This window comes from Hemicordylus capensis, chromosome 5 (genome assembly GCF_027244095.1).
Source record: "Hemicordylus capensis ecotype Gifberg chromosome 5, rHemCap1.1.pri, whole genome shotgun sequence".
NCBI lineage: Eukaryota > Metazoa > Chordata > Lepidosauria > Squamata > Cordylidae > Hemicordylus > Hemicordylus capensis.
In genome coordinates, this window is record NC_069661.1 from 143,673,483 (window position 1) to 143,699,474 (window position 25,992).

The 25,992-nt window shown below is 43.7% G+C and overlaps 1 protein-coding gene and 1 long non-coding RNA gene across 6 annotated transcripts in view; one reads left to right on the forward strand and one right to left on the reverse strand.

Annotated features, from left to right (window-relative positions):
* Window positions 1-25,992, reverse strand: part of LMNTD1 (lamin tail domain containing 1) — a 252,312-nt gene that overhangs the window by 37,621 nt on the left and 188,699 nt on the right. For 2 of the 5 annotated variants that reach the window (XM_053255218.1, XM_053255217.1), the window contains exons 9-10: window positions 24,533-24,681; window positions 23,389-23,480 (exon numbers count right to left, since the gene is read on the reverse strand). In XM_053255218.1, coding sequence (XP_053111193.1) covers window positions 23,389-23,480; window positions 24,533-24,681 — 241 coding nt within the window. Of the gene's footprint in view, window positions 1-12,716; window positions 12,787-14,630; window positions 15,028-16,803; window positions 16,938-23,388; window positions 23,481-24,532; window positions 24,682-25,992 lie in introns of those variants that run through there. The other 3 variants (XR_008308458.1, XR_008308457.1, XM_053255219.1) reach the window with 3 other exon arrangements.
* On the forward strand, window positions 12,828-20,651 carry LOC128327073 (uncharacterized). Its single transcript, XR_008308462.1, has 3 exons — window positions 12,828-12,920; window positions 14,636-14,725; window positions 20,520-20,651. It is a non-coding gene; the product is annotated as an uncharacterized LOC128327073 (long non-coding RNA).

The window sequence follows — 25,992 nt, forward strand, 5'->3', positions numbered from 1 at the left end:
AGTGTGCCATCAAGTCGATTTTGACTCCTGGCGCCCACAGAGGCCTGTCGTTTTCTTTAGTAGAATACAGGAATGGTTTACCATTGCCTTCTCCCACGCAATGTCACCTTAAGTGGCGCAGCGGGGAAATGCTTGACTAACAAGCAGAAGGTTGCCAGTTCAAATCCCCACTGGTATGCTTCCCAGATTATCGGGCAGATTATCGGGTATGTTTCCTATATTGGGCAGCAGCGATATAGGAAGATACTGAAAGGCATCATCTCATATTGCTCAGGAGGCGGCAATAGCAAACTCCTCCTGTATTCTACCAAAAGAAAACCACAGGGCTCTGTGGGTGCCAGGAGTCAAAATCGACTTGACAGCACACTTTTACCTCCCGCGCAGTATAAGAAGATGCCTTTCAGCATCTTCCTATATCACTGCTGCTGAATATAGGTGTTTCCCATACCAGCAGGGATTCAAACCAGCAACCTTCTGCTTGTTAGTCAAGCATTTTCTGGCTGCGCCACTACCCACTTCCAGGGTTTATGTTGCCTACAGAAGAATCAGGCACAACCTGGTGCATGTGCAGATAAGATAGCCTTGATCCCATAACTCAGATAAGATAGCCTTGATCCCATAACTCTACACAATCTTGTGATTCTTTGTATCTGCTATGCAAATGTATTAAGTAGAGTTGAGGAAGAGCGATTGTTCCAGTTTAGGTATTTGCACAAGAGCACTCTTATGCAAGACTGCTGGCATTTGTTTTAGGCACTCACAGCAGTGCGAGTGATTTGGAACCAACCGCATTTCACTGTGCAACGTATCAGCTAATGTTCATAGAGGCAACGGAGCATCTTTTTGTGTGTGCATGTGAGAGAGAGAGAGAGAGAGAGAGAGAGAGAAAGAGAGAGAGAGTATATATATAGATATAGATATAGATATAGATATAGATATATAGATATATAGATAGTAGGATAGAAATACAGGGGTGCAGCTCAAGGCACAATTTGCATTCCTTGGGTTGCTTGGGATGAATGAATGGGATTGGACTCTTAGGTGCTAATCATCCAAGAAATCCCACTTCATCAAACTTCACTCTCTGAAATTGGCCTTGTGATGCCATTATTATTTGTTCTGTACCTATAAACTATTTAGGTGACAGGTGACATGAGCTTTTAAAGATGAGATGTTATCTCATCCATCTTGGCACAGTTATTTTGTCATAGTGTAGTTGTTTGTAGTAATCCTTCCAAGTGTGCTGATCACCTCTGAGCAGCTGTCTTGAGCGAATTAGGTGGATGAAGTCTGCTCAGAACTATCTCAAATCTTTACACAAGCATATAGCAAAACAAAATGGACAGGCCTGCTGCAAAGTGACCAAGAGAAGCTTGGCAAAATTTGACTGCAATGAGATTCCACCTGCAATTTTACCATGATAATGATGTGTGTTTACAATAAAACCCAACTCTAAAGGCAGGAAGTGACAAAAATCAAAGAACAGAAATATCAAGCAGCTTCAGTTAAAAATGTCTATTAGCTACAAACAGCTGTGCTCAGCCTTCATTTAATAAATATGCACCTGAGCCCACAGACATTTGTGTATTGGGGTACAGATGGCTTTTTAAAGAAATCAAATAAATAAATACATAATTATTTGCAGAAAATCTACATGGCACCTTTACACCTTCTGTCTGAGAAAGTGGATATTTTATTCTGCATCGGCTATGTTTGTCTCGGAACTCCTGCTTTTGCAATCTATAGGCCAGAGAAACAGCTGCTTGCAATTTATTTAATCATCATTAAGGAGCATAATCATTTCTATCTGGTCACTGTGACAGCCAAGCAGTTTTTCATACATAAAAATATCTCATTAGCTTGATTATGTGCAAATCAGGGAAGGAAGGCAGTAAACTACAATGTGTGCAAAGTCTCAGTCCCCTTTTAGGAGATTTTGAAGAATGAATATAACAGTGAACATTCCCAATAGATGTTCTGTCTTGTAAACAAGCCTACCAGCTAGATTGGTTTTGGTTACATTCAATTAATTTGAAAGGATTAATATATAAGAATAGAGAGTTTCATTCAGTTGGAAGGTATGTTGTACTGTATTTAAATATGTTCCAGTTAAATGCAGTTATCTTCAGAACTGTATATGTTTTTTGCTTTGTCAAAATTCATGAGAATATTTAGTGTGACCATAAGAGATACATTAGGAGAACACTAAATATGACTCGTCTTACAAAGAAAAAAGTCACATTTGCTTAAGAAAGAATGTGCACAAATCCAGCCATAAGTTCAGCTGATTTATAATTCCATTTATTTTAGTGAGGAGGATGAGTACTTATTTTTGGCTGAATCACACTTAGTGTAATTTCTGACAAGTACATATGGACCCTAACTCAATGATCACTGAACATTCTTTTAAATGAAAACGTAAATATCTTCTTCATTTGAAAACAATTGGGAAGTATTTTCAGGAGGGGAGAGCTCTTGCACTCATACATGTTAGTTTAATTAAGACCATTGTTTTTAATGTTTATTTGATAAATAATAGTAACAACAATCTTCTGTGTAAAAGGCAGTTCCCACCATTCTATCACATCTAGTGTGACCAAGAAACAAAACACACAATGGGGTTATGCAGATGAAGAGGTTGGGCTGTGCAGTTAGGTCAGGACCTATGTCAGAAAATGCCAAGGGCCTAGCACTGTGTGGGGGCCCCAGCATGAATGCTTGCCCTGGGGGCCTTCAGGGATTATATTAGACCCAGCTAGGTGCACCTTCTCCTCTTACCTGACAGCAACACTATATGGCATTGCAGAGGCGTATCTAGGGAAAATAGCGCCTAGGGCAAACACTGAAATTGCGCCCCCTGTCCAAGCATCTGACACCCATCTTTCAGATAACTTTACCATAATATCAGCTGAAAAATACAAGTCGGGCTCGTTAATCTTTTAATATTTCAAAAACTATTTAGCAGTGGACTTAGACAGATCAAAAAATGCTGGAAAACTACAAATTTCAGTATGCTGGGGCTCCTGAAATACCCAAATACTATGTGGAGGTGTACTTGGAAAACTAGAAGTGCCTGTCTAATTCTCTACTATGCATTGTAGTATCACCATTACATAAGTTTTAAAAATCAATGGAGAATTTGACTTTTCACTGCTTGGAATATATTCTAGTCTTTCAGAAAGACAGTTAAAATGAGACAAAGAGAGCAAGAAACTCCCAGTGGGCCTTAATATTAAGGATTTCACACTGATTCAAAGACAAACTCACCATTAATAGCCATATTAGCAAGACATCACATTTAACTCACTTATCACAAGAAGCAAAGTAAGAGCAAATGAATACAATCCTAGCTCATAAGCATCAGCTCAGTATTCACAAGCCCTGATTCTCTGTACATAGTACCAATCTGAATATGTGTACAGTGTCTTATATTAATTTTTTAATTTTTTTTAACCTGTAACCCCTTTGGGGGGGCTTCCTAAAGTCTGGGGTTGTTGTTTTTTTGCAAAGGTCCCCCCTCACCCCGCTGGCCTCTAGGGCCTCACAGGTACCATTTGAGCATGTGCGGTGGCCAATTTAAAAAATAATCTTTTTTTTTAAAGGCCACTGAAAACAAAATGGCCACCGCGCATGCTCAAATGGCCTCTGCAAGGCCTGGCATGACCTAGGGCCTCACAGAGGCCATTTGAGCATGCACGGTGGCCATTTTGTTTTCGGCAGCCATTTTTTATTTATTTTTATTTTTACAAAATGGCGCCCCCTTCAAGTGGCACCTGGGGCATGTGCCCTGCCTGCCCCACCCTAGATACGCCCCTGTGGCATTGGAGGAACAAACATGGTGGGTGCCTGCTATCTGGAACACATTGTTATTTATGCCACTGCCCACCACATCCAATAGTTGCAGCCAAGGGGAGGGGAGGCAGGGACCACCTAGGTGGGAGTGGCCCACTGGAGAGCCAAGGTCCCCTCAAACCTGGAGCCAGTTCTGAATTACATACAGGCTTGTTATCAAAGGCTGACACCACCATGGGCAAAAAGGTTAGCCCACAGCTAGCGTAAACCCTCCAACATTTCACCAATGAAAATAAAGACATGATCAAGCAACCTGGGAGATTCTGACTAGAAGCATGCCGCAAATGGAAAACAGGTAATAAAGTGCACACAGAGCACATTATTCTAGATTACCAAATTAGATGAGCTAAACTCATACCCTCCAACTTTTCATAGAAAAATCAAGGACACACCTGTAACAACCAATTATTATACAAAGGATTAATACCCAAGGCCCCCCACCCCATTGCACATTGCTGAAGACTGGATTCCACCCATGGCATGCTGTGCACAGTAGAGTGCTTTAGTGTTGAGCACCAACTTATACCTGTATGCATATGCACTACAGAGATGCTGCATTCAGCCAGACACTTGGAGTTTTAATTTCTAGAGACTCTGGGGGCAGGAACTGAATTTTGAAGAATGACAATTCTAGTAACTTGTATGAAAAAAATGGGAACAAGGCAACCCCAAGAGGCAAACGGAGGGGAAAGGGGGGAGAGTGAGTGTGTGTGTGTGTGTGTGTGTGTGTGTGTGTGTGTGTGTGGTGGTGGTGATAAAATAGGGACAGAAATTAACCAGGCACAGATTCCAGAAAATAGGGACTTAAATAGGAACAGTTGAAATAGGAACATTAGCCTATGCTAATGATGCCCTCAAGGGCACTCCTTTATTGTGAAGTGAATGGTTGCCAGTTCAGTCTGCTGCACTTTGGGATGACATTCCAGTGAAAACCAAAACTGCCCTAGGTGGTTTGGGCCCCACTAACAGGCACCCATGGGTGCAATGCATCTCTGGGTACAGAGAACTCACAAACATACTGCATCTCAACACCCGCTCTGCACCAATGTATCTTGATATGCCGAGACGGCCAACTGCCAACCTTTGCCCAAACATTTCTATCCAATTGATTGCTGTGAAATTGTGACACATGTTGTGACAGCTGCATTGGAAACAAATGGCAACAGGGCACCTTTCAAACTAATTTCGAGTGAAATGTATCTCTGATCATAAAATATGGTGCACTCCACAGCTGTTTTGCAGGCGGAAATGTGGAGAAAGGTTGCCATGAAATGAAACGCTGTTTGAGACGGAGCCACATATTGTTCCCATCCAATCCACGGCTCCGTTGTTCAGAGCAATGACATAGGTCTGGCACACACATCATCACATATTGCAGATTATATCTACTGACATTAACAGGGAAAGCTTTGACAGCTAATAAGGTCAGCCTTCACACAAAGGAAGGAAAGACCCCTAGCCCATATCAATCTAGCCCAGGCCATAACTCATGTCAGTGTGGAAATGCTTCCTCTTGCTCCAAGTCAAGGGGCTTTGGCTACTCTAATATCATAATGGCATGACAAAGAGCTAGGCTGGCAATGATCAGCTGGTTAATCTAACTGGTTAAAACACTTTTGATGGACTAAAAAGTGCCCCAGATAACGGGGTAGCACTTTTTAAATAATGGTTTTAAACAAAAGTCTTTTAAAAAAGCTGCAGCTGGTAAGTACTGTTACAGAGGATGTGTTCTCTCTCACAGAGGAGGGAGTGCCTCTTCTGAAATGGTGCCTTCTGTGATATCTTCATGAGTCACCCACAAACCCTTCAACAAAACAATTGTTTAATTCATATGCAAATATATGTACAGGCCAACCTTGTTACCCGCAGTTCCAATATTCAGGGATGCACATATCCATGGTTCAAAAATAATTCCCTGACCTTGCCATTGCCAGTCGTGTGTCATGCGGATTCACCGTTTTTGTTGCGACCCTCTAATGCCCACATATGGCCATGTACTTCCCACATGTGCTCTGTGGGATAAGAGAGGAGTCTGGAGAAAGTTGGAGGGTTGTTGTGGTATTGTGTGTGTGTGTGTGTGTGTGTGTGTGTGTTTATCTTCCTTTGGGAAAAACAAACAAACAAAATCTTGGGCGTTTGACAGCATAGTGGAGGCTTGGTCTCCTCTGGGAGCCTTTTGGAGCCACTCCTCTTAGCTTTTGCTGTCAGCGCTTTGGGTCTCGGTGGAGACTCACCAGGCCAGTGTGAACTATTCTGCTGCCATTTATATTGAACAGCTTGGAGGAACCTCCTGGAGCACTATTTAGCCCTGGTACCATGCCATGCTAACATACAGCACTAACAGAAATCAATGTACAGTACATTGCAGTAATTTATTTTATTTTATTTTATTTTTAAGGGAAACAACTTACAGTACATGTGTTTTAATGCTAATTAATTACTTAACCCTTACCATAAAATGCACCACAATTTTTACACACACACACACACACACACACACACACACACACACACACCAACTAACAGCACTGATATTCATCTTTTAAATTAATTACTGAATGCTTGCCGTACAGTGCACCTCAGTTGCATACTGTACAGTGTGCAATATTTTTTTACATTATTATTTAATTAAAGGAAACAACTTACAGTACTGTACTGTGATATTAATCTTGTAAATCAATTATTGAACCCTTGCTGTTCTGTACATTTATCATTTTTGTTTGTGTGGTGGGGAGTGGGTGGGTGGGATCGTGCGGCGCAACTTTGCTGCACATATGCTGTACTGTACATGCCCAGCATTGCTCCAATTTCTTATTCCTCCACAGTCAAGATGAGCAGGTGTGTAGCGGAGAGCTCTGCTGAGGTGGTAAAAGGTCATGCAAGAGGTTGCCCCTGAGCAAGAAGCTCAAGCTGCTGGACATGCAGGCTTGTGGGGACAGCGCGGCACCCATTGGCCATCATTACAGCATCGAGTCAACAGTCCACTCAATTAAAAAGAGTGAAGCCAGCGTCAGTGTGGTCTCTGGAGCATCGCTGAGTCTGAAGGTGACGTTCCATTCCCATGAGTCCCACATGGGACAGATGGAGAAAGCATTCAGCCTCTGGATTGAAGATCAGACCCAGAAGAATGTCTCACTGATCAGACATATAACCCGCAAGAAGGCACTATGGCTCTACAGGTACTTTTCAGGAGAAGGTGGTCAAGCGGTGGCAACACCAGAAGGTGCTGAGTCCAGTTTTCAGGCCAGCTGGGGTTAGTCTGAGAGGTTTAAGCACTGCTACGGCCTCCACAATGTAAAGCTGTTGGGGGAAGTATCATCAGTGGACCATGAGGCAGCAGAACTTTTGCAGTGGAGTTCTACTGGGAATAGAGTCTGATAGAGTCTGGAGGGTACAGGCCGGAGTAGGTCTTTAATGCATATGAGATGAGTCTCTTCTGAAAGTGGATGCCATCACGCTCATTTATCAGCAAGGAAGAGAAAATTGCTCCGGGCTTCAAGGCAGCAAAGGACCGTCTGACTCTGCTGGTGTGTGGAAATGCTAAGGGGGACTGTGTCATCAAACCCATGCTGTTTTACTGAGCCAAGAACCCTCACGCTCTCAAGGGGAAGAATAAGAGCCAGCTTCCCAGCTTCTAGAAGGCAAATGGGGGAGCGTGGGTGACTTCAGCAGTGTTCACAGACTGGGTGAACAACTGCTTTCTTCATGAGGTGTGGAGGTATCTTGACGCTAAAGACTTGGCCTTCAAAGACCTCCAAGTGTTGGACAATGTCCCTGGCCACCCTGATGCACTGCGGTGCATGCAGTGCATGCACATACCAGCAGTGCACTGCAGTGCACCCAGAATTGCGTATCACCTTCTTGCTGTTGGAAGTTAAAGGACTTTGCGCTGTCTCTTGTCTCAGACAGTGGAGGACAGACTAGTAAGTCAGAGGGCTAGAGGGTCAAGACATTGGTCAGCCCTTCTCCACTGCTCTGACACTATCCCTTTGGATATGTAGATTGCTTATCTCAGGGATTAACTTCCTTCCTCTCTCTCTTCCCTACCTGCCCTTCTACCTTGCAACATGGCAAGCCTCTCTCCCTGCACCATATGTGCAGAGAAGATGCAGAATCCATCTGCATCCAGCTAGATAGATAGATTAGAGATCCTAACTCCTCACTTTCCTTTCTAGAATGGAATTCCTTAATAAATGCCTTATATATTGATTTGAAACTATGAATTGGCTCCAAGTTACTTTACTCTCAGCATACATGCATGCCTAACTAAATTCCGCTGTGTTGTGCCTCTGTGCACTCTGCTATAATGAGAAAGGGATTCTCTCACCACAGAGAATTTCCAACACTTGCCATCTTAGAACATCTCGCAAATCCGGCCCATGGACCAAGGTCTCATAGCAACCTTTACGTAGTACTGTACACGATACACCTTTGGGAGGCTGGTGGATACGATGGAGGCCGATCCCTCACTGTCTGTCAGTGATTGCTGGAAGGGCTATAGTATCACTAACTGCACTGAGAACATTGCAGCATTCCTGTCTGAGATAAAGCACCACACATGGAATGCAGTGTGGAGGAAGGTGTGGCTCAGGGCACTCACCTCTTCACCCACTGCAGCCATTCCCTCTGTGGCAGATGAGGTGCAGTACATCACAGCCTTTCAAGTGCTGGTGGTGGTGAGGGCCTGGGAGACATCAAGGCATATTTATTTATTTATAATTTATTTCTCTATCATATTCCTAGACCGCCTGATATGTACATCTCTAGGCGGTGTACAAAACCTAAAATATTTAAAAGTCAAAGAATAAAATACATGGTGATAAAAATAATAGAATAAAATAGTTATTAAAACAAGTTTTTAAAATTATTAAAAATTAATTCTAATTAAGCCTGCAAAAACAGGAGAGTTATTTATTTATTTATATTTCTTTTTATCAAATTTGTATACTGCCCCAAACTTGAGTCGAGGTTTTTCCTGAAAACAAACCGAGAAGGAGATGCTCTTATTTCAGTAGGGAGCATATTCCAGAGCCATATAAGGTGCTGGAGCTCCTTGAATCCCACCAGGAGGAGTTAATGGCAGAAGAACTCAAGGAGATGCTATAGGCAGCACTTGAGAACAAGGGTGAAGAGAAGGAGGAAGAGATGCTCCCCAAGCCCTTCACCATGCAGGAGTTCTCAAAGATCCTCCAGCTGGGATCTGCATTGTCACATAAGGTGTTCGAGCTCGACTCACTAACGGAGTGCCACATAAACTTGCAGGCAGCTTTGCAACCATACAAAGACACTTACAGGGTGATGCAGAGCAAAGAGAAGCAGTCCAGCATCATGACTTACTTTTCAAAGGCCACAAATACTTCCTCTGCTGCAGCTGAGCAGTGACACTGGACATCATCACTGGAAAGTGACACCAGCATGTTTGCTGGCTTTGAGGAGGGAGATGGTGTTGATGGTGATGGTGGGTTTGCCTCTGCAGGGTCTTCTTCAGCAGTGTGTGTAGGGGAAGAATGGCAGTTCAGTCCCCAAATGGAGCAAAACCAGTTTGTTGAGAAAGCAGCAAAGCAAAAGGCCTTTCTTTCGTATTGAAGAGGACAGTTCTTTTGTACTGAAGAACTAAAGGTAAAGGTAAAGTGTGCCGTCGAGTTTATGATGACTCCTGGTGACCATAGAGCCCTGTGGTTGTCTTTGGTAGAACACAGGAGGAGTTTACCATTGCCATCTCCTGCGCAGTATGAGATTATGCCTTTCAGCATCTTCCTATATTGCTGCTGCGCTGGGAAACATACCAGCAGGGATTTGAACCAGCAACCTCTGGCTTACTAGTCAAGTCATTCCCCCACTGCGCCATTAGGTGGCTAACTGCAAGGATTTATTTAAAGAAAAGGTTACAAACAAATGTGAAATTGCCTGCAGCTTATTTCAGCTGTAGCTCATGGTTGAAGAGAGAGACCAAAACAAACAGCCATGTCTGGAGAGACAAAATGGAGACTAACACTGGAAGAATAAAGAGGGGAGGAGTCCAGCACTTTTATCCATGACCCTAATCCCTCCCGCCCGTGGTCACTATGAGGCATTGCAGCTGAGAGCTGATGCGGCTAGGGTCCTAGCTCCAACATTGTGAACTGTTTGTGCTTCAAACTCCACTGCTGTTTTTATTTTTGTTTTGCCACCTAAGAAAACTGGATGGAGTGAAGGAACTGCACTGTTTCTTTGATTTCAGTTTTGCCAAAGGACACAGAAGGGCATGCTACTAACTCCTGCAGTAGAGTGAGGGAACTCCTCTGTGTGTGCTTACTTGAACTGTCTCTAATGCCTCTAAAGTGCTGATCTTGAACTTGAACTTTGTGGGGTGAGGAAACCATCCCATGGGTGCTTTCTTGAACTTTCTCTGATGATGCCTGGACAAAGTGCTGGACATGGACTTTGTGGGGTGAGGGAACTATTCCTTGGATGCTTACGAGAACTACCTCTCATACTGTGATGCCAGCCTGACAACCAAAGAGGCCTGGGGTTTATGCTGTTATGTGCTGGATGTGAGGGTGAGGATTCTTTGATCTTACATTACAGCACTATATTGTACTTTATGCATTCCTGGAGGGGCTGGGGGGCAGCTAGAGAGTGTGAGAGCATGATATATGAAGTGGCCAAGGCACACTGCGGTGCACTAGCCTTTTTTTCAGCCCGGCTCCCTGGTGTTTTGGGGATTTTTCAGGTCATTTTCTGAGACTCTGAAACCTAACCCCCAAATTCCTATTGATATAATGCTTCATTATTCACAGTTGCAGGTTCATAACCTGACTCCTGCGAATAACGAGGTATGCCTGTAGATGTATTTTACTAAACTAAAATATTTAATCTCATTACAGCCCTAAAAGGAACCTGAGAGCAGCTACGTGCAACTTGAAAGTGACAAAATCAGTACGTGTGCTCAATGGCTCCATCCAGGACCAGGAACTAAGAAGATATGGTTGGGACTTTGTGCCCTAGGCCTGCTTCAAAGAGGAAATCCTGATTCCATTTCATGAGGTAAAAAGGATCATTCCAGATCATCTTGGTATCTCAAGAGCACCGCATGGTGCCTTGTCTGTGATGACATTCATAAATGTCTAAGAATTCAAAGACACCTCTGTGAATGCTGACAGTTCACCTAAATATAATTGCAGACACATATAAGTGAAATATTACAAAGTGGAGAAATAGTTATCTATTTTGGGATATTCTCAAAATTCATCTGGAATTGCTAGCATTCAATGCGAATGGCACTTATCAGGTTCTCTGTTTTAGAATCACTTGGTAAGAAATGTTGGGATGATATTAAATACTCCCTTGTTAGGGATCATGGCCTGTATTTTGGTCTTATAGCACCATTCAGAAACAAACGACAAATGTTTTCTCACTTTTGTTTCCTTCCACTCTTGTTAGGCAGATGTAGGGAAAGCATAGCTAATTTTATTATTAAGAATTTAGAAATGAAATGGTAACTTAAGGTAATGGCTGTACATTAAAAGATGCAGACAAGATGAATTGTCATAGTATCTGGAGGTTTGCAGGGAGAAATATTGTCTTAAGACACATCTACCACTCCCCTAATGGCTATCACACAAATGGCATTTCATTTTGATTTGCTTTCCGATCTGAGCCTTTAAAAAAAGGTGCAGTGACACATAGATGTGCACTGACTCTGTGGGATTATGCACAGGAATTTAAAGCTACTGTCCTAGGGACTATTTTTGAAATCAAACTGAGAATATAGGACATTCTATTATTGGTGAGTCTCCCCCCCCCCTCACCGCTTTCTGTATTTGGAGGTATGCAGAGAAGTTGAAGCAATATGATTATTTGCGTGTTTCACATACAGCAGTCAAAATGTCCAAGCCTATCCCAAGTCATGGGGCCCACTGAGCTGCTGTACCTATCAGTACATATGATGATATGGAATTCTGGCAAAGAAAGAAGGGACTGATCTGGCCAGTCACGGCTGGCCTTTCAGTGTGCTTTAGGCATCAGACTGCGAGCCAGTTCTTAGGGGCAGCCAGCAGTCAACCCAGAACTCACCCCTCACACACAACTGATGGCCTGCAGAGGAAAGAAAGCAAAATGGCACCATGGTGCTTTTCCACTTCCTTCTTTGGTGGATTGAATGTGTTTTTTGAGATTGGGGAACAAATGGACCTTCCATTATCACCCACTGCCCTTCAAACTAATACATGTTAGCAATGTAGTCAAATGCCCTAATCACTTGGTCATTGGGTCTTTCTTCCGAAATAACAAGACTGAACAGTACCAAACTGGCCATTATGAGAATGGGGGCAGGGAGTTAAGGAAGTAGCCATATATTGCAGGTACTCTTTGGAAGTGACACCTCTTCCTCACTGCAGCATCCTGGTCTGCAGAGGCCAGTTTTTCCCTCCCCCCACACTGAAGTCCATAACTGAAGCACTTTTTTCTCATGGAATTGAATTGAAGCCATTCACCTATATGGGAGAAAGTACAGAGCACTGCAGTGCTCAAGGACACTGTTTAGATGAGGGCCAAACCTTCCCTCTGTCCCGGGTGACTCCACCGTCCGGGGCTGGTTGTGCCCTCTTCAACCATGTTCCAGATTTCAGTCCACTTCAGGCTTGCACATCCTTTTCTAGATACACAGATCACGTGTTAAGGAGAGTCACCAGGCCTGCAAGTATAAAGGCCTACACCATATGTTCACCTCTTTTCCTAGGGCATATTGTGTAAGTGGGGCCTACTCATCTAGCCAATTAATAATGCAGATCAAAAATCGTATGTATATATAAACTGCCAGTACGTTTCCCCCTCAGTTTAATGCAATGATGATTTAAGAAATAAAGTCACTAGAACACAAAAGCTGCATGGCCACTGATCTTTATTTTCATGATCTGACAGATACTGAGAGGCTTGATTGGATAATTCAATCACCTGTCATGAAAATTACAATTCAGAGTAAGTAAGGAACCAATCATCACTATAAGAAGAATCAAAGGGCCAAACTACACATTATATTAGAGCTCCACCGTGATAGGAACTCCCCATATAATTTTCTTCATGTAAAAGTAGGTATTTTGTAAACTGCCCAGAGAACTTGTGTTTTGGGCAGTATAGAAATGTATTAAATAAATAGGTGTGGGCGTCCTTGATTTGAATCAGGGCCACAGTGCAGAGGGAGGATATCCAGCACTCCCCACACACACTGATTTCCTGATTCAACACGCACCCAGCCAAACCTGTTGTTAGCTGCAAAGGAGAAAACTTACAGGCAAAATTTGGTGTTCTTATGTTTCCCCCTCCAGGGCTTATACCCTGCTAACTGGGTAAAGAGGCACCTTTGTAAGGTGATAATTCTCTTATATTTAACAAGGGGAGAGCAACTGGCCCTCTCCAGCCCCAGCACAGCACCTCTCCAATGGCTGTTGCTGGTATATGCCTTATGCTTTTGTTTTTCAGAGTGTGAGCCCTTTGGGGACAGCGGACCATTTTATTTATGTTTATTTTGTGTGTGTAAACTGTTTTGAAAACCTTGGCTGAAAAGCAGTATATAAATATGCTTTATATACATAGCGGTATATAAATATGCATAGTAGCAGTAGAACTTCAGGATGGCAATTTGAATCCTGGCTGTGGTGTGTATTTGTGTGTGTGTTTGTGGGGGTGGGTGGGTTGGACCTTCCCCCGCTCAGCTGCAGCCCTGATCTAAATGTGATGTGGGGGTGCTGCTTGTGCAAGAAGAAAGGCCTAGAATGTTTAAAAGTCTCTGACTCTCATTATTCAAAATGATTGTTCATTTAGGTGGATTCCCACCCAAGGCATTAGGCAAACACATTGTCTTGAAGAGAATAATAATAATAAGCTCTCTAATTGACTGTCCCAATAAGCTACATAGGTTGGTTCTACACTAGGGCTCTTTATGTTGCCAAAGAATTGCTCTTCCACTATGAGGTGGAAGCACAATTATCTCCAGCCTGCTTCTCCCAGAGCTAATTTGGAGGTGCTTTGGGGCTTCAGAGATTCTCTCATATGCATGGTACTTTGCCATGGTACTTTGCCAGTCCACATTTATTGTTATTTCTATACTGCTTTTCATTAAAATAATCCCAAAGCAGTTTACAAGGTAATTAAAATAATGCACAATTAAAATACAAAAGTACAGATATTAAATGTAAGTATAAAACATCTCTATTTAAAAGTTTAAAAACCTATGTAAAACAGTAACATAGAAAACACAAAGCAGCAGCCAATACTTTCATATAAAAGCCTGGGTGAAGAGCCACATTTTTACTTGTTTTCTAAAAACTGTGTTGGAAGCTAAGGAGCTAGCTTGACATGTGTCAAGCTAGCCCTTCAGTTCCAGTCAAAGATGGAAATGTCGCCACAGATCAGGTCTGAAAAAAAGAGAAGGCTACAACTCAGCAAACACTGGTATATACTGGGATGGCAACAGTCTCATCTGAGCTCTCCATAAAAACTGAGTCAATGAAAGACAGAAATTGGAGATTAGGGTAGAACTGGTCATAAAAATGGCAGTTCATTAAAAATGGCTGACATCAGCTTGGACCAGGCGAGGCCACAATCCAAATATCTGTAATAAAGGCCCCCAAAGAGTGACAGTCTTGTGCCTCTCAAACAAGATAATTTCACATGATGAAAAACAAGGGTATCCTGACAAGAATCGGATCATTTCCCCACACTTTACTTGACCTCAGCACCTGTATTGTTTGTACGCAATTAAGCCCCCATGGCCACGTTTGGAAATGACATTTTTCGCCTACAGGTTAAGCTTTATTGAATTTACTGTGAGAGTACATCATTCTTATAAACAGCAAAAACAAATGAAATACCATTGGCAAGAAGGGTCAAAGAGGTAAGAACATGTTTAAGCTTTTTGTTAGACAACATGGCAAAACTATAAGCAGACCTTTTGGTTTGTGTGGATTATTGTCCCTAGCTGCTTAACTATCAACACCTGACTCAGAATGGTAACTTCTTTTGCTGACTTCAGAGCTTAATTATCTCAGTTCTCCTTCAAAAGTGTTGTTACAGCACCAAGTTGCCTTACAAAGTTGCTGCCTTTCTTTGTATGTTCTAAGAGCAGGTGGCTGGATGTCTCAACCTGGGGCTTCCCATTGTTCATAAGATTAGTCTTTTTTCTGCGCCTGAAGGAAAGTAAAATTGCAACAGAGTTGTGAGTAGCTCATAGGGAAGTGGGTTGAAGGAGAAAAGGAGATTACCCAGAAACTCTGGTTTTCCTGATTAAAAACAAAACAAAACATTTGTTGTTTTATCTGGAAAATGAACTCCCTGCTATTGAAAGGCAATGGTAGAGCATGAATGATGGCACACTCCCCAAAATGATATGCTAGGAGGAGGAGGAGGAGGAGGAAGACCGCTCTCCTTGGAGGAGCAAGACTGCTATCCTGCTGCTCCAGGTAACATCTGCAAATTCTGACCATGTGACTGAAGCAGATCCAGAAAAAAAGTTGAGGTCGGCACAGAGGGGCAAAGTGCATTTATGGGTGGGTGAGCTGTGTACCACATACTAGCTTTCTGAAACAGAAATGGGGGGCAGTGGGGGGAGGCATGTAACTTTTAGGGGGTGGCTGCCCATCCATGTTCCCTTCTAGAGCCGCCCTTGAGCAGATCTCATGATTGAGAACTGTGCTAGAGACAATGTCTCTAATGGGAGAGGCATTGGCATGTCGGATGGCATGTTAATCCATCCTAAACACATGGGTGAAAATTACAGATGTTTAGATTTTGAACCCTTTGGCAGGAGCCATCTTTAGTTATTTATTATGTTTATATGTAAAATGCTTTGAGAACTTTTGTTGAAAAGAAGTATATAGTAGAAGAAGAAGAAGAAGAAATCAGTAGCAGCCATGCTGCTTCAGGTAATGCAGAAATGAGATCTCAAACTTAATGAGTGCTTCTTTAGAGGCTTGGCTACTCATAAACCTCCTGATTCATAGGAACATCGGAAGCTGCCTTATTCCAAGTCAGACCATGGTGCCATCTAGCTCCATATTGTCTACGGTGACAGGCAGTGGCTCTCCAAGGTTTCAGGCAGGAGTCTTCCAGCCCTTCCTGGAGATGCCAGGAATTGAGCCTGGGGCCTTCCGCATGCAGATGCTCGTCCACTGAGCTAGGCCGCATCCTCTAAGGGAAATACAGAGGTGGTTCTCACGATCGGTGAGAAGAGCCTGGATGGGGTTTGCGGGGAGAGTGGACTTAGCCCGCTCTCCCGGCACACGAGCAGGCAGTCTGCTCTGGGAAGCCGAAGCGGCCACCCACACGACTGCCAGCTCTGTTACGGTCGATTGCTACCAGCAGTCTCTTAAGTGAATATTGAGGGCCCCAATTATTGTAATAGAGCAAGCAGTACATAGAAAATGGAGAGCTTATATTATGTTAAACACAGAACAATTCAGATGGCACAGGGTTTATTTGTTTGTCATTCTGGGCTAGATCGGTCTTCTTTAGCTTTCAGTGACAGAAATGATAGCTACTTTCATTAGGAAAAGCACCACATTTTCAGATTTTCTTCTGTGGCCACCTGCACTAGAATGCTAATAACATGGAAGATGTGATTCTCTTCCATTGAAGTCCAATGCTACTCCGGGTTTCCTGCTGCAGTGTTAACGCAAATGCACACAATACAAATAGCTCCCAGTTTGTAAATATCCTATATACTTAATAGTGAACTCAGGTGGCAGAATGCCTATCAGTTTGGAAGCTAAATGCAGCTACTTAAAGAAAGGGCAGTGTTTTCTACATACTTGAGAGAGTCCCTAGATATGCAGAAGTATAATTGTGTGTAAATTACAAAACTAAACAAACTTAAAAACAAAAAAAACCAGAACAGCCCTCTGAGATCTTCTAGGATCATGGAATGTTGAAAGCATAGAGTTTTAAAAAAAAATAAAAATTACAAGAGTAACTTATCTGCTTGTCTGGAGAGGGAGAAACTTTTGTCTTTGCTGGAACTTTGGGTGGGGTGGGGTGCAGGGGAACACAATGCTACCCAATTGCAGCTATGCTAAAATCCTGGCTTTCCATTACTTTCTCTCATTTCTACCCTGGGAGAGGGAAAAAGAACAATAAGTTGCACAGGCTGCTTGAGTCTATGGTTGAGAAAAAATACTGACAGTTTGAGGGAAAGAGGAAAATGGGAGGTTAGCAAAGAAGAGAGTTAACGGGCTTGCTCAACAAACCTCTAACAGTTTATGGGGGGATTAGAATTGCGGGGGATTTGTGTTGTGGGATTTAAAAAAACACAACTCAGCTCCCTGTAGTACACTGGGATGATTCAAGAGGGCGGAAAGGAAAAGGGACCTTTTCCCCCTTTACCACCCCCCAAACACCACCTTCCCTGGCTATAGCAATAAAATGATCAGGTTCATGCCTGGCAGCCAGCCCTAGACCTGACCCTCACCCTATATAGTACAGCAGGAGGCTTTTCACACAGGGCTTTTATTGCAAATCCACTCTTGATTGGAGTGTGCCAGTTCACATATTCGCTGGATTTACCCCAAGCTCCTTGCAGGCTATCAGGGACCAGGACAGACAGGACTTTGATTTTCCCCAAATGGAGCCTTCGAATTCTGGCTTAGCCTGAAGTATGTCTGGTTCTTTAAAAATCCTCTTGTTTCAGAGGCTTTTGAAAAATAACCCAGAGCTTGTGTTATGCCCCACAGTTTTCTCTGTTTTGTTTTGGGTGGTCATGCCAGTAAATCGGGGTTTTTACAAAACATAATGAAGAGGAGTTTGACAGCTGATTGGGGTATGGTCTGATCTTTGCACTTGCAAGTGCTGGGGCGGGGTGCTGTTGTAGATTGGTGATAGTCTATTGCGGAAGAGGGAGGGAGAAATTCCTGAGTGAAACACAAGCACAGACTGCAAAATGTGTGTCTTGCTATGTTTTACATAGGCTTTAGATATGTAGAATGGATGTAACCTGAGCCCTTTGTTGTCTAGGCTGATTCCACTAGGGGTGTGTGTGGTGGTGGTGGTGGTGGGTAAACATTATGTGATGAAGGCAGTCACTCACAAAGGCAAAGGTTAAGCATCCTGCTGTTTGATCCAGCTGTTTGACAACTTGTTCTTGCTCTTAACTATTTTAAAAAGAAGCTCTCTCGCCTCTTCCTCTGTGTTGGAGGCAAAACCCGGACCTGGTAGATGCGAATGCACACAAAAAGATCTGACAGGGAGTCTGTGGGGGGCGGGGGGTGGGGGCAGCTAATCTAATCCCCTGCAGTAAGCATCTTGCGAGTCTGCTGCAAAGCAGATTCACTCTTCAGATACTCTGAGGCATAAAGCCATGTGTGAAAAACCCCCAGGTGGAAGCATCAAGAGAGTGGTGGTGGGGGGAAAGGTGTCTTTCCCCCTCTTCTCTGAATGCCCCCCTGCCACGACCAGGCAGACTCCTGTTCCAGGCCATCTGGATCTTGAAACAGACGCACTCCTCTTAGGGACTGCAATATTTCAGTACAGATCTTACTGTTGTGAACATATATACCATCAAAAGGTATTCCTATTCAAAAGTATTGTGTCTCCTAATGTCCAAATAGCACTACAATAACGACATTCCATTCATGCCAGTGATGTCATTGTCACCAACCAAGACAAGGAGTTTACAACTTTGTCATAAAGAAAGCAATGAAGTATAAGCACTTCCATTTCCAATCAGAAGTACATGCCACTGTCTACACACATCTCTCATTAAACAATTCAATATAAAAATTAAGCCATTTAGCTTGAGTAAAATAACCACCCTCCATAAACTCCTGATTGCTGTCAGAATCCTTAATAAAATTTACCACCCAGAATACTCTTCATTCATACTAAGTGTATATAGTATGTTCATTGCCAATGCACAGACATCTATAGTGGAGTGCATGCTGGGAGCCATTTCACATACCCCAACCATGTCCTGCCTCCCAACCCCTGAGAACAGCATGCATGTTGCTTGTTCTCCAGCTAGTGCCACCAAATCCTAGATTTCACTCCTTCTCCCTTTCGTCTTCTCTTCTGGGTTAGCACATGGGAAATATCAATCTGCAGCAATGGTGGCCAGATTGACTACAAACAGGCAGGCAAACTGGCACTCACTGGGTGTGTCTTTGGTTCATAGGCCAGTTAGCTAATAAGCCAGTCAGCTATTACTTGCCAGCTGCGAAGCACCATTACATAGCACTGATAACTCAAATACATTCAAATCCTCAAATGCACCCATTCACTATCATTTGCTTGCACACATGTAGCGGTTATCTGGCATACTTCATGTATCAAAGAAGCTAATATTCCTTTGTTTAAACAGGGCAACTACCTTCATTGCCTCCGGGAAAGTGTTTCCTTCCAGCATCTGTGATGTCAGATAGGCACGACTCCAAAGGTGCTTGCAACACTCACAATGGCTACAATCTAAAATGACTAGCTAGCTGCAGAGGCTGGCTGGGAGGAAATGGCATTAACTCTGGATTCAGCAAGCATTGCACTTTTATTGGAGGGGCGGGGGGAAGCACGCCTGGTTTGGCACTAGAACACAAAACTGGAAGAAAAAGAATTGCCTCACGAAAAGGCAGCATGGTCTGGCGAATGCAGCATATGGAACTTGGTTTGGGGGAATCTGGGTTCCCATTTTTGCTCAGCCATTTTCATGGGGATCAGGGGTGGGGGTCTTATTTGGCCGGCCACTTTCTCTCAGATCAGCCTCTCTCACAAGTCTGTAGTGAAGACAGATTAGCCTCCATATGGGTGCCCTTAGCCCTAAACACCACATGCTGTCTCTCAGCACTACCACAGAAAGTCAGTTGTGACTGCACAGCCGCTGTCAGATCATGTCATCAATGGGAAGAAGTGGGATACTCTGGGGTTCAAAATGTGCTGATGAAGTAGCAGAGCAACTGATTCTTCAAATGAGACATGGGCACCTATGTTCTCTCTAACAGGGATTCCCAGATGTTGTTGACTACAACTCCCAGCATCCCCAGCGGCAGTGGCTTTTGCTTGGGGATTATGGGAGTTGTAGTCAACAACATCTGGGAATCCCTGTTAGAGGGAACTTTGATGGGCGCCCCTCTCTAAGTGCACATGGAGGGGCTGAGAGCCACCGTTTTCAGATACAGAGTCCTGTGGCACTTTGAAGACTAACCTATGTATTGTGGCATAAGCTTCTGTGAACAAGAACCCACTTGATCAGGTGCATGATGTTAGCAGATAGCCTTTTCCTTTGCCCCCATCAGGAACTAAGAGCTTGCTACAGGAGAACAACCAGCAGTAGAATTTGATACACAATGCCTGAGAGGGGGAGGAACCCCCTAATCTCAAACAGAGGCAGGCAGCCATGGGTAGCAGAAGCCTGACCAGTGAAAAATCCACCAGGGAGTTATTCGCACTTGGCTTCAGGCTTTGGGGTAAAAGCTGAGCGAAGCCACTTTGAAGTGTACTTGCTGCATTGAGCGAAGCAGCCCACCCCTCTCTGTTCTTGGTTTTCTTTTGAAACAAGTCCACATGGCATGCTCTGGGTTTTCCTTCTACCCAATCGCAGGGGTGGCGGGGGGGGGGAGCTCCTGCAGAGATAGATTTGCATTTCTGAAGAGAGCATGCCTCTTATCATGCGAATGATTCTACATCAGTGCATCTCCCATTTGCTTTTTCAGAAAAAGTAGCTTAAAACCAGCATTGTAAAAACCCGGACATACGTGGAGATAAGCTAGAATTTGCATCACAAAGCCCAGTTTGTGTGTGGAGTGGGTCCAAAAATCTCAAAAAGACTTTGAGGTAAGTTTGGCAGGTGTGTGACACACACTCTCTTCTGTAGGAGATTCAAGGCAGAAGCCATGTGTGTAAAGCCTCCAGGAAATAAGAGGCTCCCCACTGCTGAGGAAGCCCAAGTTCCTATGGACAAATGCTAATGACATTCAAGAGCTTCAGTCTATTCAAGGCACCTCAGTGTGCAATCAACCTCAGGCATTCCCTTTGAGTATGCAGACTGGGAACAATAGCACCCTTTTGTTCTGACCATCAGCTGACCATCATTGCTCAGCTGAGCAAGGACTGAACCTCCATGTTTTCTTGCCTCTGGACGATCTTAACCTAAGAAACCTCAGTTGGCCAAGACGCTGTTCCTGTTAAGTTACTTTGGGACACACCACTCTCTAAGCTATCTTCCTCATGGGAGTCCAGTGGCCAACACTGCTGACTACTACACAAGAAGACTTTGCCCAACCAAGAGACTGCTCTTGCTCTTCAACTCTTCTCTTTGGGCCGCAAACATTAAGTTATTGAGCCCCAGTTGGAACACTGCTCATGGGATCCAGAATTACTTGGAGTCACTAGTGTGGAGTGTGCCTTAGTGTGCTGCCTTGGCTATTCTCAGCAACTGGAGGCCTTGGGAAAGCTCCCAGTGTTGGGCTTACACAAGACTATACTTGTGTTTTGACTGCCTGAGAGTTCCAGGACTCCCTGTGTGGAAAACCCAGAGAGAATCCTTTTGAGGCTGCCTTTCCCAAAGTGTGTTTGTCACGACCAAAACCGTTGCGCTGGACTGTCTGGGAATCATAGCGCTCCCCCAGACTGCTGTGAGCCTGCATAGAGCTACAGTCTTGGATGCTGCACCTGCACCACAACGCCGATCCTTTGCTGGCAACACTTAATGAAGGACCCCTGCTCCCTTCTCACAAGTGGGAAGCACTTCTTGGTGTCACACACTAGACAGCAGAATTAAGGACAAAATGGAGCTTTTCGTTGCATCGTACTCTGTATTCTATCCTTCTCTCTCCACCTCCTCACCCTGGCCACTTAGTTGTCCTTCCCTCCCTCTTCCTCCCCTTTGTTTGCCTGCTTAGCTATTTTTGTTGTATTGTTGCTGGCATAATATCAGGGAATTGTTTGTATGCTGGGCATTGCTAAGGTTGCCAACTACTCCCGTGTGGCATTGTGACTGTTGCGTCAGTAAATTTCATTTCTTGTTTCACAAGCCTAGTCCCCGAGTCCATTGCTTCTCTAAGACTATCCTGATATTATTGCCTGTGCCCAAACTGCAGTCTTTTGTCACTGCACACTTGCAAATTTGGTTTCAGAGCTAATCCTCCCGACTTGAGTAAAAGCATAGCTGCAGACATGAAGAAAGTGGTATTCTCAGTTGACACACGAAGGGACGCAGGATGAAAGTTTGTAAATAGTGGGGCCAAACCCCATGAAACGCAAGGGGCGGTACTAGCTCTGTCACATTTTTATGCAGTCTCTTTTCTGGCACCCCCACAGCATCCACAGCATCCTCTGACATAGACCTGCAGTTCAGAGCTCTGGATTTTAAGCCTCTTCTGTCCCTTTGCTCTGTGAACTCTACCACCCTCAGCTGCCCCAAGGTGTCTTACACTTTTAAACAGCTCCAGTCAGCGGCGGCTCATCAATGAAGCGAGGTAAGGCAATGGTCTCAGGTGGTGCTTGCATCCTGCGGCTGTGAGTGCAGCCATCCCACCCTACCCCCACTAGGGATGTGCACAGAGCCGGCAAATTGTGTGGTGACACAAACGGCCTCTGTGCACGTGTAGAAGTCACGCTCGTGGCCTCCGTGCATGCGCAGAGACCCAAACCGGACTGCAGCCTGCCTGGCTTGTCATTTGGGAGGTTGGCGGGGTGTGTGTGTGTGTGTGTGTGTGTGTGTGTGTGTGTGTGTATGTTGGAGGAGCCTTTCCTGCCAAATCCACTGTTGCCTTATTTTTAAAAGGTAAATACAACCTTTTCTCCACCCCACCCTCATTTACTTTAGGGAAAGCCCTTTACTTGTAAAGGGGAATCCCCTCGCCAGGTTTCCCTTTACAAGGATACCCCTTGAACTGGCCTTCAAGCCCAGCTTGACTCAAGTTCGGACCAGCTTCACTTTTATGGGGCCAGTCCCGCTCGAGCGCATGCCTTTGAGCTGAGCTGGCTCGAACTTGAGCCTGGCTTGATTCGAGCACACACCAACCCCCACTGCCTGCAGGCATCAGCTTACCTCCCACCTGCTACCGCCACAGTTGCTCCTGGATCTTTGCCACCCTCTCGTCTCTTGTGCACACCTTCTGGCTGTGGTGTGGTGGGGGGCGGGGCGGGGAGAGCGAGAAGAACAAATCCAGTTCTGCCACCCTTGCACAGGGATCTCCAGCTCCTCTGGGTCACCTTCTGGGTAGCTGGACATTTAAACGGGAGATTGACAGGCAGCCGATCTCCAGTTTAACAGCCTGGCTGCCCACAAATATCTCCTTGATGCCACCTTTCCCAGCTCAAAACCCACTTTGTCTACGAAGCCTCTAGCTAATCTCTCCAGTCCTCATGCTCGGCTGAAATCAAGCCTATGTATGCAAGTATAATTGCATTTACTCACGCTATCCTTGTTTTCTCCCCTTGCTTTTGACCCTTCCCTCATCTAAATGTAAGCTGTAAGCTCTTCAGGGCAGGGATCCATTTTATTTACAATACTCTGTAAAGTACCATGTACACTGATGCTGCAAAAATAACCATAATAATTGCATCATCTCTACTCACCCCTGCTGATCGCGTCAGCCTTGCTCTACTTTTGCTGCTACCACCTCCTGTTGCTGACTTTATGGCACGGATGCCTTCTGTGTACTGAATGCCTGTAGATGGAAAATCGAAGTGAATTTTCACACACTATTTTTATTATTTATATAGCACCATCCACATGCCTGGCGCTGTACAAAGCACAAGAGGACAGGTCTCTGTGCTGAGGAGCTAACAATCTACATATCAACATAGATAAAACAACAAAAGGAGGGGAGGGAAACCGAGGCACTCCTGGAGGAGTGAGGACTAAGGCATTGTGTCAAAGGCTTTGCAGAATGCATGGGCTTTAAGGTGGGTTTTGACTTTTTAAAAGTTTTAATAAACACTTTAAAAAGAAATATACTGCAAGTAGTTGTGTGTGTGTGTAAATTATTCTTTAAGAATAAAAAACATTTTTTAATAAAACTGTAATTGCTTAGGATTAAAAGTTGTCACGAATGTGCCTGCTAGGCACCATTCAGAAGTCCTTATGCCTCAAAAGTATTGTTTGGGTTCTTTAACCCAAAGAAAATGATGCTCTAGTTTCTCCTTAGATTGTATACAACTTTCACCTTTTAGTAAACACTTCTGGGAGATAAACTTTCAAGAGTCTATAACTCTTGTTTTGAGGTCTCTCTTTGGTGAAGCTGTCTTTAAAAAGAAAGAAAAAGTAATAAAGAATGGAAGGAGATCCCCATTAGTAGCAGAGCATCTATGCACTGGTCAAAGCATATTAAAAGTAGCTATTTTTAGAATGTATAAATCAGGGACTCAAGTGAGAGTAGCACCCCTCTTCCATGATTAGGAACACTGCATCAAACAGGTCAGATCTAAGGAAATTTAGCTAATGACATTTCATTAACTATGGGCAGTCCACATAATGGGTCTCACCTGATGAACTGAAGTCTCTGCATTTCACTTTAACTTTCCAAAAAGAAATGATCCTAACAGCAAATATATTGTACCAACACAAAGTCAGTATTACCAATAAGTTTTGGAAAGAGTGTCATGGAATAAAGGCCCTGTTAGAAATCTTCCTCTCTTGCTGCTTTTGCTAAATTCCTATTTAGTGCCAGCAAATTAAAAACCAACCAACCAGTCTGTCTATAAATGGTGTTTAACTCACCAGGGCCTGCATCAGATTTTTTGGGCAGATTTTTCAAGTGTCTTCCCTCACTCTGCCTTTGCACAGAATAATGAGGATGTGTGGGAGAACTTGGACTTTGGCACCAAGAACTCTGAACTGGATTCAGAATAGGTGGTTTCTTTTCTTCTCTGCAAGAATAAACACAAATAGTTCAGCCCTGGATGGATATTTTTCATATTGTACCAATCTGGATGTATACACAGGGTTGTTTACAGTGCCAGCTTACACAGACACACTCTTAATATCAATATCTTTGCAACCACAGGGGTTAAAAAGTTGTTTTTAAATAAAGGCTATGAGAAATCTCAATCCACACAGACTGACAGTGACTTCTCCAAGATTGCAGGCAGAAGTCTCTCTCAGCCTTTTCTTGGAGATGCCGGAGAGTTATCCAGACTCTCTGGATGTGTCCAGACTCTCTGGACTCTCTGTTAGCGGGCGTACTCCGGCCATGCTGTGAGGTATCCAAAGTGTGAATCTGCTTTGCAGCAGATTCGCAGCTGTTTAATTTGGGTGATTAGATGAACCATTCACATAGGGTGGGTTCCTCTCCACATTCTTCTCCTGTGTGTATTTCCACAGCTTGTTCCGGGTTTTTCCTCCAACCAATCAAATCACAGGAGGAGGTGAGAGACGCCTCCCTTCATTTATTATTATTATTGTTGTTGTTTTGTTTTACACAGTCAGACAGGTGTTATTGACTGGTTTGTTTTATCCAGACATCGAGTCCTTCCCAAGGACCTGGGATGCCAGAATTTTATTGTCAATGTTGTTGCTGTTGTTATAGATATCATTGCAGAATATATAGGCTGTTCCCAGTAAAGCTGCTTTTTGTAATTGGCTGGTGGTGATTTCTGTGGCCCCTATGGTGTTGAGGTGCTCTTCAAGGTCTTTTGGAACTGCACCCAGGGCGCCAATTCCCACTGGGATTATTTTGGTCTTCTTCTGCCACAGCCTTTCCATTTCAATTTGTAGATCTTTGTATTTGGTGATTTTTTCTGTTTCTTTTTCTTCTATTCTGCTATCCCCTGGTATTGCTATGTCGATCATTTTGACTTGTTTTTCTTTCTTCTCAACTACAGTTCTATCTGGTGTATTGTGTGGCAGATGTTTGTCTGTTTGTAGTCAGAAGTCCCATAATATTTTTACATCTTCATTTTCTTCAACTTTTTCAATTTTATGGTCCCACCAATTCTTGGCTACAGGTAGCTTGTATTTTTTGCAGATGCTCCAGTGTATATTCCCTGCTTATTATTATTATTATTTTATTTTGCCAGCTGGCATTCCACAAGATTGACTAGTCAAAACAACAGAACGCTCAACCAAACCGGCTGAATATGAGCCAATCTTTGATGATTTTTGTAGTGACTTTTGTAGTGTACTTTGTTACTCATGTCCCTGTACTCCCACCCTAGATCATTTAAAAGGCCATGGAAGTT